Source organism: Heterodontus francisci, chromosome 24, assembly GCF_036365525.1.
Source record: "Heterodontus francisci isolate sHetFra1 chromosome 24, sHetFra1.hap1, whole genome shotgun sequence".
NCBI lineage: Eukaryota > Metazoa > Chordata > Chondrichthyes > Heterodontiformes > Heterodontidae > Heterodontus > Heterodontus francisci.
This window is the reverse complement of record NC_090394.1, coordinates 51203019-51220238: the sequence shown is the minus strand read 5'-3', so window position 1 is coordinate 51220238 and position 17220 is coordinate 51203019. Positions and strand designations below refer to the sequence as shown.

Genomic DNA, 17220 nt, shown 5'->3' with positions numbered 1-17220 from the left:
CCTGGCATGCAAGAGTGGTAGTGGAAAATTCACTTACTCTTAAATGTGTTTCAGGAGTTTTCCAATATAAAAGAGAACATATTCTACTAAGATCTTTCCTTCCTACCATACATCTATGCAATAATATTTTGGTTCATAAAATGTGTTTTTTTTCAGTCTTCCTCCAAAGTTTAAAAGTGGTTATGTCCTTCCAGAAATTACCTGTTCATACAAAGACCATTGTTTATACTGAAGAGCTCAAAAAACAAAGACATGTGACCATTTATTTATTTCAGCTCAAGCAGTGCTTCCAAACTGAAAGCAATCATGGTAGAAAGCAGTCATTCATTCTCATCATTTATGTAGGCCTAACTACTACCTTGCATAGTTAAGCAAAGTTTCAGCTCAAGTGTAAATACAGTAGTGGCCATTTTACCTGTGAATGTGGTAAACCTCAAGATTGACATGCATTTTACTCCCCTATCTGATGTCTCTGTGCTCCAACTAGTAGTTCAGAAATTAGTTAGGTGAAATAATGATCTGTTTCAGGATTTAAACTTGCATCTAAAGCAGTGGATAATTTTTGTTTTTTATTCTTGTATTCAAATGAAAAATGTTAAACAAATGCAGATACCATGATCTCAAAGTCAATATTTGATACAAAACTTTATTTCACAGAAGTTAACATATTTGGTGATTTGACTGACCCATTTGTTTTATTTTATATAGTTGGACAGAAAATGGAGGACATTGAACAGAAAATGGAAGTTGAAGAGTCTGTGCCCAGCCCTTCTGAGGAAGTGTCTGTTAGTGTTCTCCCCCACGAAATAATGCTGAAAATCAGGGAAGCTTGTGATTAATGGTGCTCAATTGTCTTGTTCGCCAATTAATCTTAGTAGTCTATTAAATTTTGTTCTGCATTTCAAAAACAATAGATTTGACACTAAGTAAATATAGTGATGTTTATTTTAATAGCATTTTGAAAATAAAACTTTTTCACATGCTTGGTCAACATGTGACGTGTATATATTACATACACACTCCCAACCCCCCACCCCCCACACCACCCCACACACAGACTGTCTAGAATTTGCACAGATTGATTGTCTTCATTAGATAAAAACACAGTGCACATGTGCAAAAAATTCATGGTATTAGTTTTAGAAAAAGCACAATGTTTAATAGACTTGTCAATAGATTGAGTAGTAGTTTAGTTATAAGTAAAATCTGTTGTACCAAAGATATGCACGGAGCTAAAATATTAGGCTTTGTAGCATTAATGCGAAAGAGCAAACTACAAAAAATACTTTGTTTCTGTGAATCATATCTATAAAGCTGTAACAGAGCAATATATTTCAAATCAAGGAGTTTAATGCCACAGGCATGTATACTGCACTCATCTTTTTTAAACTTACAGTATACACTATAATGTAGTTTTGTAATCTGATCAGCCGAATGGGACTTTCAACTCGTAACAAGGATTTTGGCATGTTGACATTTTATAAAAGTAAAGTTTTTTTTTTTTAAAAAGGTGGATAAATGTAGTAATTGAGATTGTGGTTTATACAAGCTTAAAAAAAAAATCTGCACTTTGCTAGCAATCTTTTGTTCCACTATTTTAACTGCAAGTATGGCATTAACAAAACATATTGCATACAAAGCATACTAGTGTTTTAATTATTAAAACTTTCATATCTCACTTACTTTCAGTATACAGTACACATGCACCACAGACTGAACCTTCATTGCAAAAGAAAAATATTACTGTTTAATCATGTCTAGAACAAACTACACTTGTAAGAAACCGTAGATTACCACACCAATTTACATTACGGCTTTTCTGTTGGATAATATGGAATGCCCAAATTAAAAATACCAAAGTTACTGCTGTTTCATTTAACTCTTCTCCACTAATTACATACATTACTGACGCTGCAATAAAACCAAATCAAAGATAAACAAGTTATCCCCATCTCCTCCAGGGAGTTTCAATGAAATATCTACTAGATAATGGTTTTGCAGAAATGAAGCAATATTGAAAAGTTACACATTGCCACAATTTATTAAATGTAATGCAATCCCTGTATGTACATCAACACAAAAATGCTCCAGATTCACAAAGGTTCTCTTCAGTTACATTCTGGCGCTGTTTTCATCTAAAGTCTTGAGGCTTTAAAAAGAAAAAAGTACTTTGTATGTACACCCTACAAGCTTAACTGTACATCCTATAAAAAGTTATCAGTTTACAATAAATTCCCATTTAATTGGGCTTCAAACAGCTCCTACTTGTGTTACTACCACGAGCTTCATCACTTGTATTGAATTTTGTCCATCACATTGCTGGAATTTGCTTATGACTTAAATAGTTTAGCCTTCACCAAAGGTGCCTTCCAGCATAACTTGGAGGAGCAGATGGGATCTGAAAAATAAGTGAAAAATAAAGGACTAGGTTGAAGTTAATTTTGGTTAAGTGATGCTATTTTCTGTTTAAAAAGTTTTGTATCCAAATTATGATTAGAAACCTGAATTTAGCATTACAAATATTTTACTATTTTTAATAAAATGTAATTTAATTTGCAGTTGAGTGAATAGTATCATACAGTTGCATAAATGCAATTGGAGATGATATTTGCAAACAAATATTGAAACGCACTGGGCCAGATTTTTCTGTCCAAATAACAGTGAAACTAATGACTCATTATTTCTGCAGAAATGATACAGCAACTGTATACAGCAGAGCTGTGCAGTTAAATGAAAATATCCTAAAGTTGCTGCCAAAATTGCGCCACTCTGCTTTAAGCTTTGCAACAATGGCATTTCGATGTCACCATTGACCTGCATCAAATGTCATGAAGTTGCTGCATTTGCACAGTAGCCAAGAACTAAACGCAGCACAGATATTTTGGGCTAGTAATTACAAGCACGAATACACTTTAAGCAATGTGATAAATGTTAATTACTGCCAATCAACCTCTCTGGGACTGAAAATTAACTATTACAAGTGTGGAGTCTCATTCCTTCAGGTTTTGAACTTATTGGGGAGATTTTGCAAATGACAAATTAAGTTTCTGATTTTTCCTTTTTAAAATTCAATCTTTCCCTCTCGGTTTCTCTTTCTGTGCCTGATTTGACATAGAATTAACCCTCCCTCTCAATCCTTAAATCTCACTGAGGAGATACCCAATTGGTTACCCTGTTCACTCGGGTCCACCAAAATGTCCTGTTGCCCTCGCTGCACCATTATCAGCATTTTCATGGGAAAACAATTTTTTGAGCTAAAAGGGGCAAAAGTTTTTTTCTAATTAAAAGGTCCAGGGCAAGTCTAACTAGCCATTAGATGCTCTGCTACAGCAAAATCTGCCCTGATATATTGATAATGTACATGTCAAAGGGAAGATACCCACTCCTCTGAAAAGCACTGAGTACTGTACTGAAAAGTAACTATATGTACAGAATATAAACAGCTTACTAGAGCTTGTGTATCTCAATCTAAAATGATGTTATTTGAAGTTTCCAAACTGCCTAAAAAATTAATTTACTAGTTTTAGCAAGTTTAGTCAGTTTGTCCTCTTCATCAGATCATTTCTTTTTTAAAAATAAAAATAAATTCTTAATGGCAGAGAAGTTCATTTCCATTTGAATAACTCATCCCTGGTCTTTAGAAAATCAAGCATTTTCTCTATAGGCTTGACAAGTTAAAAAAAAGTTTTAAAAACATTGCACAGTCAACTTTATACAAAAATAAAATTACATGGAGGGAGGAAGTTGAGCTCAGGGTAGTGTAAGACAACAAGATTCCACACTTTCTGGCTCAGCTCGAGTTGGCAGCTGGGGAAGATGGTGTATTTAAGGCCAAAGACTTTTTATAGATACTCATGTGAGCATCTATAAAATAGCTGCTTATTTTAAGTCCATCTCTGATGGTGAAGGCTCAAATAATCCATCTGTTGAAGGACATCAGAGTTTTAAAAAGCAAACATCTGCAAAGTTTGATGAGAACTACTGTTAAAAAGTTGTACAATTTTGCTGCACATTATATAAAGATAGTCTAATCAATTTTAAAGGATCAGTTACTTTAAATAATTTGCTTTTACCTAATAATTGTCCAAATATTGGAATTACAAAAATACTTCGCAGCAATTTAACTTCAAAAGGTGATTTTGTTGATATCAACTTTTAAACTAGTATAATTTAAATTTAAAAGAGGAGAAATTATAACAGGTTTTCCAACAGAAGTAAAACTCAAAAAAGGTTCAACAAATTGATTTTTAAAAAAAAAAACTTACATTTCCACCATTAAGTACAACTGCCATTTCAGTGGGTTGATAAACATTACTTCGAAGTTGAATGTTGGGTCTATGTCCCAGACTCCCATTGCGAAATCCAGATTTATAGGCTATGTGGTGAGAGTGAGAAAAGAGGAGAGAGAAAAGTTTGCATAGTACTATAAAACCAGAATACTACAATTAAAATTTCAAGCTTCAACATTTCCATTTTTTGTCTTGTGCATCAAGTAGTAGAATAAATAATATTTCTAGCTAAAACCCCATTGAGTCAATAATATAAACTAACCAATTTGGTTCATAATTAATGCTTTAATATTGAAAACATTTTCTGGTTAATAAGTCTATACAGTCCCTCCTAGCTACTACTTTTAAGAGAAATTCAATAGCACCCAGACCCCTTTCATTTCTTGTAATAATAATTGACTGAGTTAACTCCATGTTACACAGAAAACCATGCATTTCCTTTCGGTTGGAAAAGGGTGGAGGGAAGAATAAGAGGCAAATAATATTGCAAGAACAAACCCAAGCTTAACAAGATTTATCAATGAATCAAACATTGGTAGAAGTACCTAAGTTTTTGCTTACCTGCCCCGGATTCATCCAAAGAGAAAGCCTTATTTTCCATGTAAGTACGTGGAAGTTGCAATTCTTCCTCAAAGTTAGTCTCACGTATTCTTGGCTGCACTGCATCAAAGTAATCTGGTGTGTTTTGTTTTGACGGGATAATTGAACAATGGACTTCTGGGATAGCATGAAAAATAAGAAACACCCACCCATTAGAAACTAGTGCAATGGAGAGAACAGGGTCATCCCATAAAGGTTGTTTTTTCAGTTCTCTGTTGCCATAGAGGTACATGGCAATCCATGCAACCCAAATCAAGATGGAAAAGAATATGGTTAGAATAACACAGGTTCCATTCTTCTTCCATTTCTTGAACTTCCCGCACAAGGTCAAGAAGGAAAGCAACAAGGTGACAGCCATCAGGAACATAACATAAATCGATGCCATGACAAAGTCCATCTGCTCATATTTGCAGGCAGATTTTTGATCTCTGACGATAGTTAGGATCAACCATTCCACTGCAATTATAACTTGAACTAGCATGAGACAGACTGCAATGCCAGCTAACAGCCATCCGGATGGGCTTTTGCCATGCTGAACCAGCTGACGTAATCGCCATGCCTGCGCTACCAAGCATGAAAAGCAAAGCGCAAACAGAACTCCCCATAAGAATCTTCTTGTGGGACATGTTCTTTCATCTTCTGGTATAATAAATGCAAATGATAGTCCAAACAATCCAAGTGTGCCAAACAAGAACAGGAACTGGATTCCCAAAGGACTCTTCTTTTCTTTGTCTTTAACAAATGGCAACTTCACCAGAAGAATCAGCATCAGTAAGAATGCAGTTAGCACTCCTGCGCCGGCCACTGCCTCCACAACTATTCCCCAGATTACATCCAGACTGCACAGATTCAGGTAGTGAGGAAGGAGGTTTAATCCACAGCCTCTGTCTGGAATAGGATTGCTTGAATTCTGAGAAGATCCGTAATTAATCACCGAGAGAAGAATCAATGAAGCAGCCGGAAGTGTTTTCATATTGCCTAAATAAATGCTGGAAAAGAAATAGAGGGGGAAGTACACATTAATTCTAGGTATGACTGCATTGCACTGCATTTCACAGAGTGAAATCTGCAAATTAAGGTTGTGCATTATTTGTGAAGAGGCTTAATAACACAGATATTCCTTCGTTGTTGAAACAGCTACAAAAAACAATTCTCATCTCCATTTATTTTATGGGAATGCAATTAGTTGTACTGAAAGCTATGCATCAGGGAGATTAAATCTTTAATTTTATAGTGGCATCTTGTAGAACTGAGACAGTGTATTTTATAAAACAAAAGGAGGACAGAGCAAGAGCAGACATTTGAAAATTAGAGGTAGGAACCTCTACTTAATTCATGTTCTACAAAACACATGGAACCTGGCTGTAAGATCAAGTCTTATTTATACATAGTATGTAGCACACACAAGAAAGTAAATTTCCAATTGTTACGACTGACTGCTCCAGTCAAAGCCTCCAATCAAAATATACAATTCTAAATTGTGGTGGGAGAGAAGCACTGATAATTCAATCCCGTTGCTCCGCAGATTGCCTATCATTTAAAAACTTTCTAAATTAAAAGACCCAACCAAATTGTACCATCTGTTAACCCCTGAATGAGGTTAACCAAACCAGGTGTCTTTGAATCAATAAATTAACTCTAATCAGAAGAACCAAATTCTTAAACACTGAAGATATAAACAACATTTAAAAATAGAAAAAAAAATTTAGAGTCCTTGCAAATTTACAGTCCAATGTTGCTGGAAGTCCTCACATGTTTTCCTTTTCCAGTGAATTTCAACAGTTAACAACCTGCAAACACTTTCAACAGAAATCAATCTGACTTTAGAGTTTTTGAGGGATAAAAGATTGTCACAGTCTAACTTCCCTTTCTTCAATTTAAATTACCAGAAATTTCTGTCTTGGCTTGATGTTTTAGAATTGAGAGATAATTAAAACAGAGTAAAATCCTATTCCTTCAGTTTAAATGGTTGAGCGCTCTTTTTCCGGGCTCCGATACCACAGCTGTGTCCTCGGTGTCTGCTGGAACAAACGGTCTTACTAACAGCCAGTTCAAAACTGAATTGTAACAAATGTATTGCATCAAGCTCACTCCCAGTGGCTATATCTATGGTAATGAGAATGCACCCTTCGAATCGCAGTCTCCAAATGGCTGTTTCTCAGGCAACAAAAATGCACCTTCCTATAACTCCTAAGGCTTGCTGACTCTTAAAGCAATACTGATCCCTTGCAAGCCTTAAAGGCAAATCGCATATTCCAAAAAAAAACTACAGGACCGTGACACAATCCATGAAATTGCTGCTTCCAATTGATCAAAAAGAGGTGGGCTTAAAAGGTAAACTTTCCTCTCATGTTTGGGTGTAAAAGATAAGCTGGGCAGAACAGAAAGGAAAACTGTCCATACACCTACAACAGAGCTCACCTGATTTTCTGCTTATTTAATGGGTAGAAACTCAGCAGCCTCCATTACAGATGGGAGATCCTGCCACTCAACTTTCCTCTCAAGCAATCCTTTAATCCCAAGAGGAAAATCTGCCCAGTGTCCTACAGAACTAAGTCCTACATTTCCTAATTCACACCTCAACTGGAAAAGTACTTTGCTAACATTTCACAAATAAAAGATCAATCTAAACTAGCAATAAAGTGCATTGTTTCCTCTATTGCAGAGAAAACAGTTTGTCTCATCATTTTAATTCTGCATAGATTAGCAAATTGATCAGACGTGGAAAAGGCTACAATTTAAACAAAGCTATTTGTAAATTATTGTAATTGCATTAGAAACAGAATAATCAAGCATTTAACAATAAAAGGTGATTTAGTTGCAAAATGTCTCACTTGCAATGTTTTGCTGCACAAAATGGTCTTTACATTTTAATTTCTAAATATTTGCACCGCAATTTTCTTTAAAAACTTCGAATTCAAAATCTGATGCAATATAAATACAGGATATGGTGCGGTACTGAACCACACCGACTAGGAAGAGACTTGTAATCATCTGTAGTACTGTACCCAACAAGAGCTTTCAGCAAAATAGAGAAAGAAGAAAATAAAAGATCTGCTGAGGGGGAATAACTTGCACAAAAGCAGCTCTGGCAGTCAGGCTTGTGACTAGTGTCATCGTAGGAATGGCTAAATGCAACAGATTGAAGGCTTGTTTTTCACAGCGCAGGGATTTTCAAAGAGCATAAATATGGCAATGAGTGCGTGTCTGATCTGACGCACTGACGGGTATATGAAATAATTTTCAATGGAGAAGAGATTTAATACTTGATTAACTTTTGTAGTAGTCCTAGAACGACAGTTTAAACAATGTGATTTTTTTTGAGAATGTGACCAGTACAAAAGCCTGTTCAGCAACATAAGACGGCACTGAAGCTGGAAGCCTATAATTAACAAATCACGTATACTGGTTTCCAAGGTTAGTAACTCAAACATTTCATGGAATCTTTAATATTCCTGAATTAATTTAAAAAAGTACTTTCCAAAATGTTTATAACAGAAATGCAAAAGCTGAGCTGTTAAAAAGCAAAATTCTGTGATTTGCATAATCAACAGGTAACATGATTACATAATCATTTTCCATACATACTATTAGTATATATTCCAAAAGCAATCTATTGTAATTGAGTATCAATTAGCCAAATAGGGTATGGATTGAGTTGTGTGTGAATTTATTTCCCCACCCACCGCCCCCGCAACACCTGAACCCAATTTTTAAGTTGTACATGCCATGTACATGTAATTCTATTCAGTCCAAGCCATGGTTTGTTTGCATCCACTTTTCAAGGATATGCATTTAGGTCTGTTCTAAATGTTTGCAGCCTTCAAAAAAAAACAGCAAGACAAAAATAAAAAGAAGGTCTAATGAAGAGCTTATTAAAGGCTATGCTGAAAGCTTCTAAAAGAGGAACTTGTAACATTCTGAAGCTGTGAAAATACACAGAGGGAAGTTTTTAAAACTCCACAATCATCATTCTTGAACTGAATTAAGTCAACAGATTCAAAGTAACACCACAGCAACTTTTGGATTGACAAAAATCACTAAAAGCACATGGAAAGGTGCAAAAAATAATTAAAATGGAAATGGAAGGTTGGCCTTGATCTCAGGAGGGCTGGGATACAAAGTGGAAATGTTACAGGTCTGTAAAGTTTTGGTTAGATACCATTTACAGTACTGCATTCAGTTCTGGGCAGCACAACTCAGGAGGGCTTTTTACCCCTCTAGAAAAGTGAAGGTTGAGGGATGACTTAATACAAATCTTTAAAATTATGAAGGGGTTTGATAGGGTAGACCTAAAGATGTTTCCATTAGCGGGGAAATCCAAAACTAGGGTCATAAATGAGATGTTCACTAATAAATCCAGTAAAGTCAGGAGAAAGTTCTTTACCCGGATTGTGGTTAGAATATGGAACTTGTTACCGTATGAAGTCGCTGAAGCAAATAGCATATATGCATCCAAGCAGAAGCTAGATAAACACATGAAGGAGAAAGGAAAGGAAGGATATGCTGGTTGGGTTAGATGAAGTAGGGAGGGAGGAGGCTTATGGAGGAGCATAAAACACTGGCTCAGATCAGCTGGCCTGATCAGTCAGTTTGTGATGTAAATTCTATGTAATATTGACCTGGAGAGGGTGCAGCATAGGGTCCTCAGTTACCTGGGTTAAATTATTAGGACAGGTTGCATTGACAAGGTTTGGATTCCCAAGTATAGAAAATTAAAAGGGAGAGCGAATTAAGATGTTTTAAGATGATCAAAGGATTTGATAGTGTGGATAGAAAGAAACCATTTCCTCTGGTCGGAGTCCAAAAACAAGAGATGACATCTCTACATCTCTCCCATCAAACCCACTAAATTTTAAACCACCTTAAAATTAGAGCCATTCAGGGGTAATGTCAGGAAACCATTCTTCACACAGAGGGTAATGGAAATCTGGAACTGTCTCCCTCAAAAGGCTGTTGAGGCTAGGTAAATTGAAAGTTTCAAGTTTCAGTAAGGGTATTATCGACTAAAGGTAGTTAGAGTTAAGATACAGATCTACTCAAGTGCCCAATTGACATAAGATTTGGCAGGCCTTCCAAAGAAGAGGTGATGCGAGGTTCTCAGTGTCGCTTTTTCTGGACATCGAGGCCGCTGTCGTCAGCATAAAATCCTGGCCATGGTTCGACCACACCTGGAATACTGTGAACAACTCTAGCAACTTTTTTTTTTTGTGTTTATTTTATTTGATTTCATCTTAGTTTGTTCAGTTTACTTACCCACTTTTTTTTTCATGTTTGTACTTGCAGCTGCTCAATTTTCAGTCCGTTAACACCCTATCTGTACTATTGCTTTGTCTTTCAACATACCATTAACATATTGTTTGCCTTTGCTCCATAACCTTCTGGTCAGCTATTCTGTGACCTTGTCCTATCTACATCTCTTTTGTTATATCTTGCCCCACCCCCACTTTACTTGCTTATAACCTTTCATATTTCTAATATTTGCCAGTTCTGATGAAGGGTCACTGACCTGAAACATTAACTCTGCTTCTCTCTCCACAGATGCTGCCAGACCAGCTGAGTATTTCCAGCATTTCTTGTTTTTATTCTAGCAACCACACCTTAGGAAGGATATACTGGCCTTGGAGGCATTAACGGCCCAGTTAAGGGCCTCAATCAGCAGCGGGGCAAGAAGGCCGTTCATAGGCCTTCCCAACCCAGATTTAATTTTGGCAGAGGCTGGAAGATGGTGCGGGGTGGAACCCCCACCCCACCCTCCCACCCAATTTTATGCTCTCCTTGCCTCCAAACCCACTGTGGGGGAGAGCATAAAATTCCCCCCCAGGACTTTGTATTGCTGAAGCATGGCTTCTGTCCATTTGTATTCTAGTCCTCTAGGTAGAAAGGCCAGCATTCCATTAGCCTTTCTGATTATCTTCTGTACCTCATAACATTTAATATTTTAATGATCTGTATATTTGGACCCCCGTTATTTCCAACTTCTCAATTTAGAAAGTACCCTGTTCTATCCTTTTGACAGACAGAGACTCAAAATTAGAGCCAAACATTTCAAGAATGAAATTCGGAAACACTTTTATATGCAAAGGGTGGTAGAGGTTTGGAGCCCTCTTCTGCAAAAGACAATGGTTGTGAAATCAATTGTAAATTTTAAATGAGACTGATAGTTTGTTAGTCAAAGGCATAAGAGATACAGTGGTATATGGAGTTAGGTCACAGATCAATCACCATCTCATTGACTGGTGGAACAGGCTCGAGGGGCTAATTGGCCTACTTCTGTTCCTATGGATAGCTGGCTCCTGGTGAGATGAGTTATGTACGAGGGTAACCACAGTTGGCTGATTGATGTGCAGACTCTGATTACCTAGTAGAGAACAGATCTAACTAGGCATTGAGCAGAAGTTCTGGCTCTGGGAACACCATCACCTCCAAGTCACACAGCATCCTTACTTGGATATAAATTGCTGTTCCTTCATTGTCACTGGGTCAAAATCCTGGAACTCTACCTACCAGCACTGTAGGAGCAGCTTCACCACAGACTGCAGGGGTTTAGGAATGCAGCTCACCATCACCAAGGGCAACAAGAGATGGGCAATAAATGTCAGCCTTGCCAGCGATGCTCACGTCCAGAATTTGTTTTTCAAATAAATCCGTTGTTCTAAAGTGGTCTGGAGAGGGACAGATAATACCATCTCAGCAACATGGTCTAACGTATTGAAAAAATGGTAGTGGAAATCTGTACAATATGATCAGAGGCTTCATCACGAGTAGCAGTTACAAGCCATGAAGACCAATGGAGAGCACAGATGACAGCACCAGATCAGGTGCTGTAGGCAGGGAAGCAGATGCACAACATTCTACTCAGTTCTTCGACTCTACTCTGCAACTGAATTGAATTTTTATTTACCATCCCCATTTAGTTAATGCTACGTATGCAGTTTTGTTTGTTTTGCTTTTAGACAGCAGATGCTTTATTTGCTGAACAATGAAGGAACAGTAGACTAAATTATATTGAAGTTATTTTGTGCAGCAGTCGCAGTGTACAGTTAACAGGTTTTGATTCCGCATTTACACATATGTTGTCATGAAGATCTGTGATGGTTTTGAATGTGCCCTGAGCCCTTCTCCAAATTTAGGAGTTGTATTGATTGACTGCTGCTCTGCAGCAGTCAATCAATACAGAAAGTCCTGCACTAACCTGCATGAGTCTGCATCACGCCAGAGGTTTCTGGTGCCGTACTCGCTGTGAGTTCAGTACTTTCAGAGCCAGCATCTATGCCATTTGTGCAAGGCTTAATGGCATAGAACAGACATGAATGTACTTACACTACATGCATAAACACTATGAGGGCATCTTGAAGCCCAATGATCTGCATGACTACAGCATAGTTGGCATCTGTAAGGCTTCAGAATGCCCAAGCTTACGTATAGCTTCTGTCCCTCTGCCACACCATCAGGGTTTCCTTTATCCTTTTTCCAATGGCAATAAAGCCAGACATAAATGCATCTTGGAAGCTTTGCCTCAGCAATCAAAATAGGGGTTGGCACATTCATAAGATATTCCTGGAGAGATGCTTCTCCTATGCCTGTGACCCACTATAGCTCCTACTGGTGTTGCCATGTATTTTTGACAGGTCCCTCTGAAACAGTCAAGGGCAATTAGGGATGGGCAACAAATGCTAGCCTTTCCAGTGACACCCAATCCGATGAAAGAAAAAAAAGAATCAGAGATAGTGTTCATATGACCATACTTCATTCTTTGTGAACTGAGAGAGGGGTGGCTTTGACCCTCTCCCCTTTATTCTTCTCCTCATCCCAAAACAAAAACTTATAATCACACCATTCATATCCTCAGGGCATCCGAAAGTACACCACAGCCAATTAGTTACTTTTTTTTTTGCTGTAACAGTCAACGTATACAAGGGCCCATGAACAACACTAAGATAAATGGCCGGATAATTTATTTTTTAGTCAAGGGAGACAGTTTGGTTAAGACACAAAGAGTACTCTGTTGCTCTTCAAAATGTGCCACTGGATTTCATATCTGCAATAACAAGACATTTGGACAGGTGACCAAATGCTTGGTCAAAGGGGTATGTTATAAATAGTATCTTAAAAAGGGGAGGAGGGATGAAATGGTGAACACATTTGGCAGGGAATTCCACAGCTTAGGGCCCAGATGAATGGAGGCGCAGACAATGGCAAAACAAAAGGTTTGGCTGGGGGGCGGGTGGGAAAGAGAGATACACAAAAGGCCAGGGTTGGAGAAATGAAGAGTTCTTGGAGGGCTGTTACAGAGATAGGGAGGGGATAAGGCCATGGAGCAACTTGAGGATGAGAAGTTTAAAATCAAGGCTTTGATGAACCAATGAAGGGCAGCAAGCACAAAGGAGATAAGCGAACAGGACTGGGTGAACTGGGCGAGAGTTAGAATACAGGCAGAGTTTTGGATGAGTTGTTGGAATGGTTGTATCAGGGGATTGAGATTGAGTTTGGGGAGGGGGCAGAGTGGGGTAGCAAAAGTATGGATGTGGTTTTCAGCACCAAATGGGTTGAGGCAGGGAAACGGATGACTGGCATTTTTGAAAGTGGAAGTAAGCAGGTTTTGTGATAATTAACCAGGATTAATGGAACTGGAACCCATGCCCTTCTGACTCAGGAAGTGAGTGTGATAGGACCAAAACCAAAGCTGACCCTAGTTGTATTGCTGCATTTACTTGTTCTTCCCAGCACTTGCAGACCTTTGCCACTAAAGTAGGTTTTTCTCCAGTCCTATTGAGTCATTTTCATCAGGACAATGCCCCTCACAGCTGGACTCTTGGTTTTCAATTTGTATGGGTCAAGTGGCTCATTAGCTGCTTAAAGACATGTTAAAGTTAATTATTACAGATACCTCCTGATGGAGAAGGAGTGAAAAAGTAGCAACCAAACAGATTGCTTTTCTCACAGTTGATACATGGGATACCACAGGGGCATTTTGCTGCTGTTATTATGGCCAGGAATCCTTCTCAGTTTCTTCCACCCTCCCAAAAATTTCAGCCCTCGTATTTTAACTTCAGCTTCAGAAGAGTGCCATATCACTATGACAATTCCAATTCTAATACAAGGCTTTTTTTAAATGAAAATAATCAATTTGTCTCCATTTACGCCTAGTTTGACCAATGGCCTTTCATTTATTTGGGACGAGGTTGAATTTGCCCTAACATTATAACAAAGGGTAAGATTAAAATGCAATCATTCTGATCTGGAATACACTACCTGAAAAAAAAAGGTGGATTTTATAAACTTTTGAAAGGGAATTTAGATATATACTTAAACAAGGAAAACAAAATCCAGGGCTAAAGAGCAGGGACTAAACTGAATCGCTCTTTCAAAGCAGACACAAGCAGGACGGGCTGAATAGCCTTCTCTTGCGCTGTATAATCTTATGAAAACCCAGAGTCAAAGGGTTAAACAATGACGAGACACCAATCATAATGCATTCCATTAGCCTGCAGTTATTTACAATTTAACGCCATTTTTTTTGCATTCTGTCGGAAATGTGAAAACGGAAGAGATTTAAATAATTGAAAATTTAACTAAAGTGTGACATCAATATCCTGAACGAATGCAGGTAAAAGCTAGGAAATCTATAACAAATGCATTCAGCAAGCGCCCATCATTGATATTTCCCAGTTAAAAACATATTTCAATCCACAACTGACCCTAAAAATCATTGCCCAGATAGACTGCTATGTACTGTCACACCAATGTGAAGCACCACGAGCAAAATTAGCAGCGACAGCTGAAAGCCGGAATAAAATATCTTAACAATGAGCCATCACATTCCCTGGGCATAATGAAAGATGCTAAACAACACCTACTGTTGAATAGAAAACCAGCACACATATTGCAGAGCGGAATCTTACTCAACACATATCCAGTTCAAACCTGATGAAGCCATCAGTGCTCGAAATGCTTCTGGCAGAGGGAGAGAATCCAAACGCCTGTTCAAGTGGTGTATGTGTGTGTGACCCCCCCAATTAAAGGCCCCGTGCCTCTTGCCGAATGAGAGCGTACGCCGTGCAAAAACATTGAACCTGATTCAGACACATAGTTTTGTTTCCATTCTTGCCTGATAGCAAACGGCACCTGCATTATCACACATTATTCCTGTCCCCGAACATCAAGTCATTTCGCCCGTTAATGGAATTGTGTCGCCAGCTCCCTTCCCAACATTTTACATCAGAAATTTTAGATCGAACTAATTTCGATTTTACTTAACAGCACCCTTCGCAATTCAGCACGGAGGGGCCATTGTGAACATATTCACGCGGTCGAAAGCCGCCCGTGAAAATTGCCAGCATGTGAAATCACTGTTACACTAAAAACCTAACAAAAAGTACATTTACTTCAATTACTTTAACCTTTTAACATGCTAAGTGCACGGTCGACAAAAACATGAATGGGATCCCGGTGGAAGAAACCACGTTCCGACTGACAATTTTCCAATTATTGATTCAACATTTTTCATTTCACAGTTCTACACAGAAAAAGATGAAATGTTCCAGTCCTGCAGCCAGTGACTACAGTTTGTCAGTGCGCACACATCGGGTCTTTCTTGCAACAAACACCCACCGTACAATAATCAGAATAGTTACTTTCAAAACAGTTTTAAATGCGAAATAACAAAAGGACAGCTCAGTCCGCCAGCACAACAGGGACTCACCTCAAAACAGTCAAGATTTTGATCTAAAATGCGCTGCACAGATTGAGTGAAAGGAGGGGTTTGCCTGCCCGGCACAATAGTGCGAGATGGGACTGGAGCTGATTCTCCCGCGGTGACCAAACTGCTGGAACTGAGCTGTCCCCCCCCTCCTCCAGTCCAGTGCTAATGCAGCCTAACTGCTCCTTCTTGCAATTTCACTCCTGACGTCAAGCACATTGCCATGTGAAATTGACAAATAGCACGTCCTACACTGTTCAGCTGGAGCAAGAGAGCAACTTCAGCCAGAAGAGAAATGGCTGCCCAAGTAAAACATTACAACCGATGTTTAAATTCCTTTTTCTCGTATAATCTCACGGAGTCTGTGCAGCAGAAAGTTTGAGTCACAATGTGACGGGCTTGGGAAGTCTGCTCCACTCTCGCTGGTCTGGGTTTCATTACCAAAACTTTCCCCACTCTTCCTTCCCAAGCGTTGTCACTAACGTCACCCACTCGTGTTTATCAATAAACTACTTTCCAACACTCGCTTGCTCCGAAATCTCTGATTCCGTATCGCCGTCCGCGCAAAGACCCGGTTTGTTTCAATGCCAGCAATTGTATCTCTTCAAAACGATACAGGCACCCTTTCGGTTCTTTGGTGGCACCTCCCAAATTAAAACTAAAACTAAATAACAACCTTACCCGCAATGATTCTCAGATTATTGCACTCTAAAATTATAGGCTAATACCGTCCTTGAGTGTTCTGTTATAAATCAAACGTGAATATAAAACTACAAGAATGGAGCCTATATATTTACAGTATACATTCAGAAATGACGAAGAAGTTCGTCTCAAAAATGCTGTCATTGCGTTCATTATCAGAAAAGCAATTACATCTGTGTGGACAAAACTACACTAATGATCAAACCCCGTCGTTAACAAACGACTCACATTTGTAAACAAACTGTGCAAATTGATTACAATCCGGGTTAAGTTTTTTGAATAAATGTTCATAATACATTTTAATGCAACTCAAGAGTCCACGGAGATTATTTTATCTAAAATCTGCACTGCAGCAAGCGTAGTCAAACAATGCTGCCCCCTGCTGATACTGCTTCAAAACTTCCATTAAAATAAGGTTCTTTTGTTTAAGATGCTAATATATTATTTAAGCAAGCCATTTTTGTAGTTTTATCATTTCTCACGTTTTTAGGATCGTTCACCGCCCTTGAATTTGAATTTCGTGCTCGGAGCTCAATCTATCTATTTTATGGTAATTAGTTGCCCTCCTTCAGAATAATAAATAATGCTAGTTAATAAAATATAATGAATACATCATAAGGATAAAGGGACAAGCAGATAAAGGTAAACATAGTTATTTGCTCAATAATATTTTATTACTAAAGTATAAATGCTTCAGATCTTGCAATATTATATTTGTAGGACAAATATTTATCAATGTTTAGCATGATACATTCAGCCAATTAGAGAGGCAGCTTCTGCAATGACATTTACATTCTAAAATTATTTACAAAAGGATGCCCTTCTCAGTTCTTGTGTGTTGAGAGACCGACCACATCACCGACTCCCAGGTCTTTGTCTACCAATTTTAGAGTAACCCAGTAGGTTTTAACACTCTGATTTTCCTCC

At 38.2% G+C, this 17220-nt stretch overlaps 2 protein-coding genes across 7 annotated transcripts in view; one reads left to right on the top strand and one right to left on the bottom strand.

The window, feature by feature from the left end:
* Positions 1-2257, top strand: part of iqck (IQ motif containing K) — a 156868-nt gene extending 154611 nt beyond the window's left edge. Inside the window, exon 9 of the mRNA XM_068056166.1 lies at positions 709-2257. Coding sequence (XP_067912267.1) covers positions 709-839 — 131 coding nt within the window. The 3' untranslated portion in view covers positions 840-2257. The remainder of the gene's footprint in view (positions 1-708) is intronic.
* gprc5ba (G protein-coupled receptor, class C, group 5, member Ba) lies at positions 670-16348 on the bottom strand. Of its 6 annotated transcripts, none has more exons than XM_068056161.1 (5): positions 15595-16103; positions 11397-11554; positions 4851-5878; positions 4266-4375; positions 670-2398 (listed from the first exon to the last, which is right to left on the bottom strand). In XM_068056161.1, exons 2-5 carry the CDS (start codon positions 11453-11455, stop codon positions 2354-2356), a joined length of 1242 nt encoding a protein of 413 aa, XP_067912262.1. In that variant the 5' UTR covers positions 11456-11554; positions 15595-16103; the 3' UTR covers positions 670-2353. The 6 variants fall into 6 exon arrangements, with proteins under 6 accessions (XP_067912262.1, XP_067912263.1, XP_067912261.1 ...); XM_068056162.1 differs by lacking the exon at positions 15595-16103 and adding an exon at positions 15504-15564; XM_068056160.1 differs by lacking the exon at positions 15595-16103 and adding an exon at positions 14750-14837.
* Positions 16349-17220: the final 872 nt, after the last annotated feature.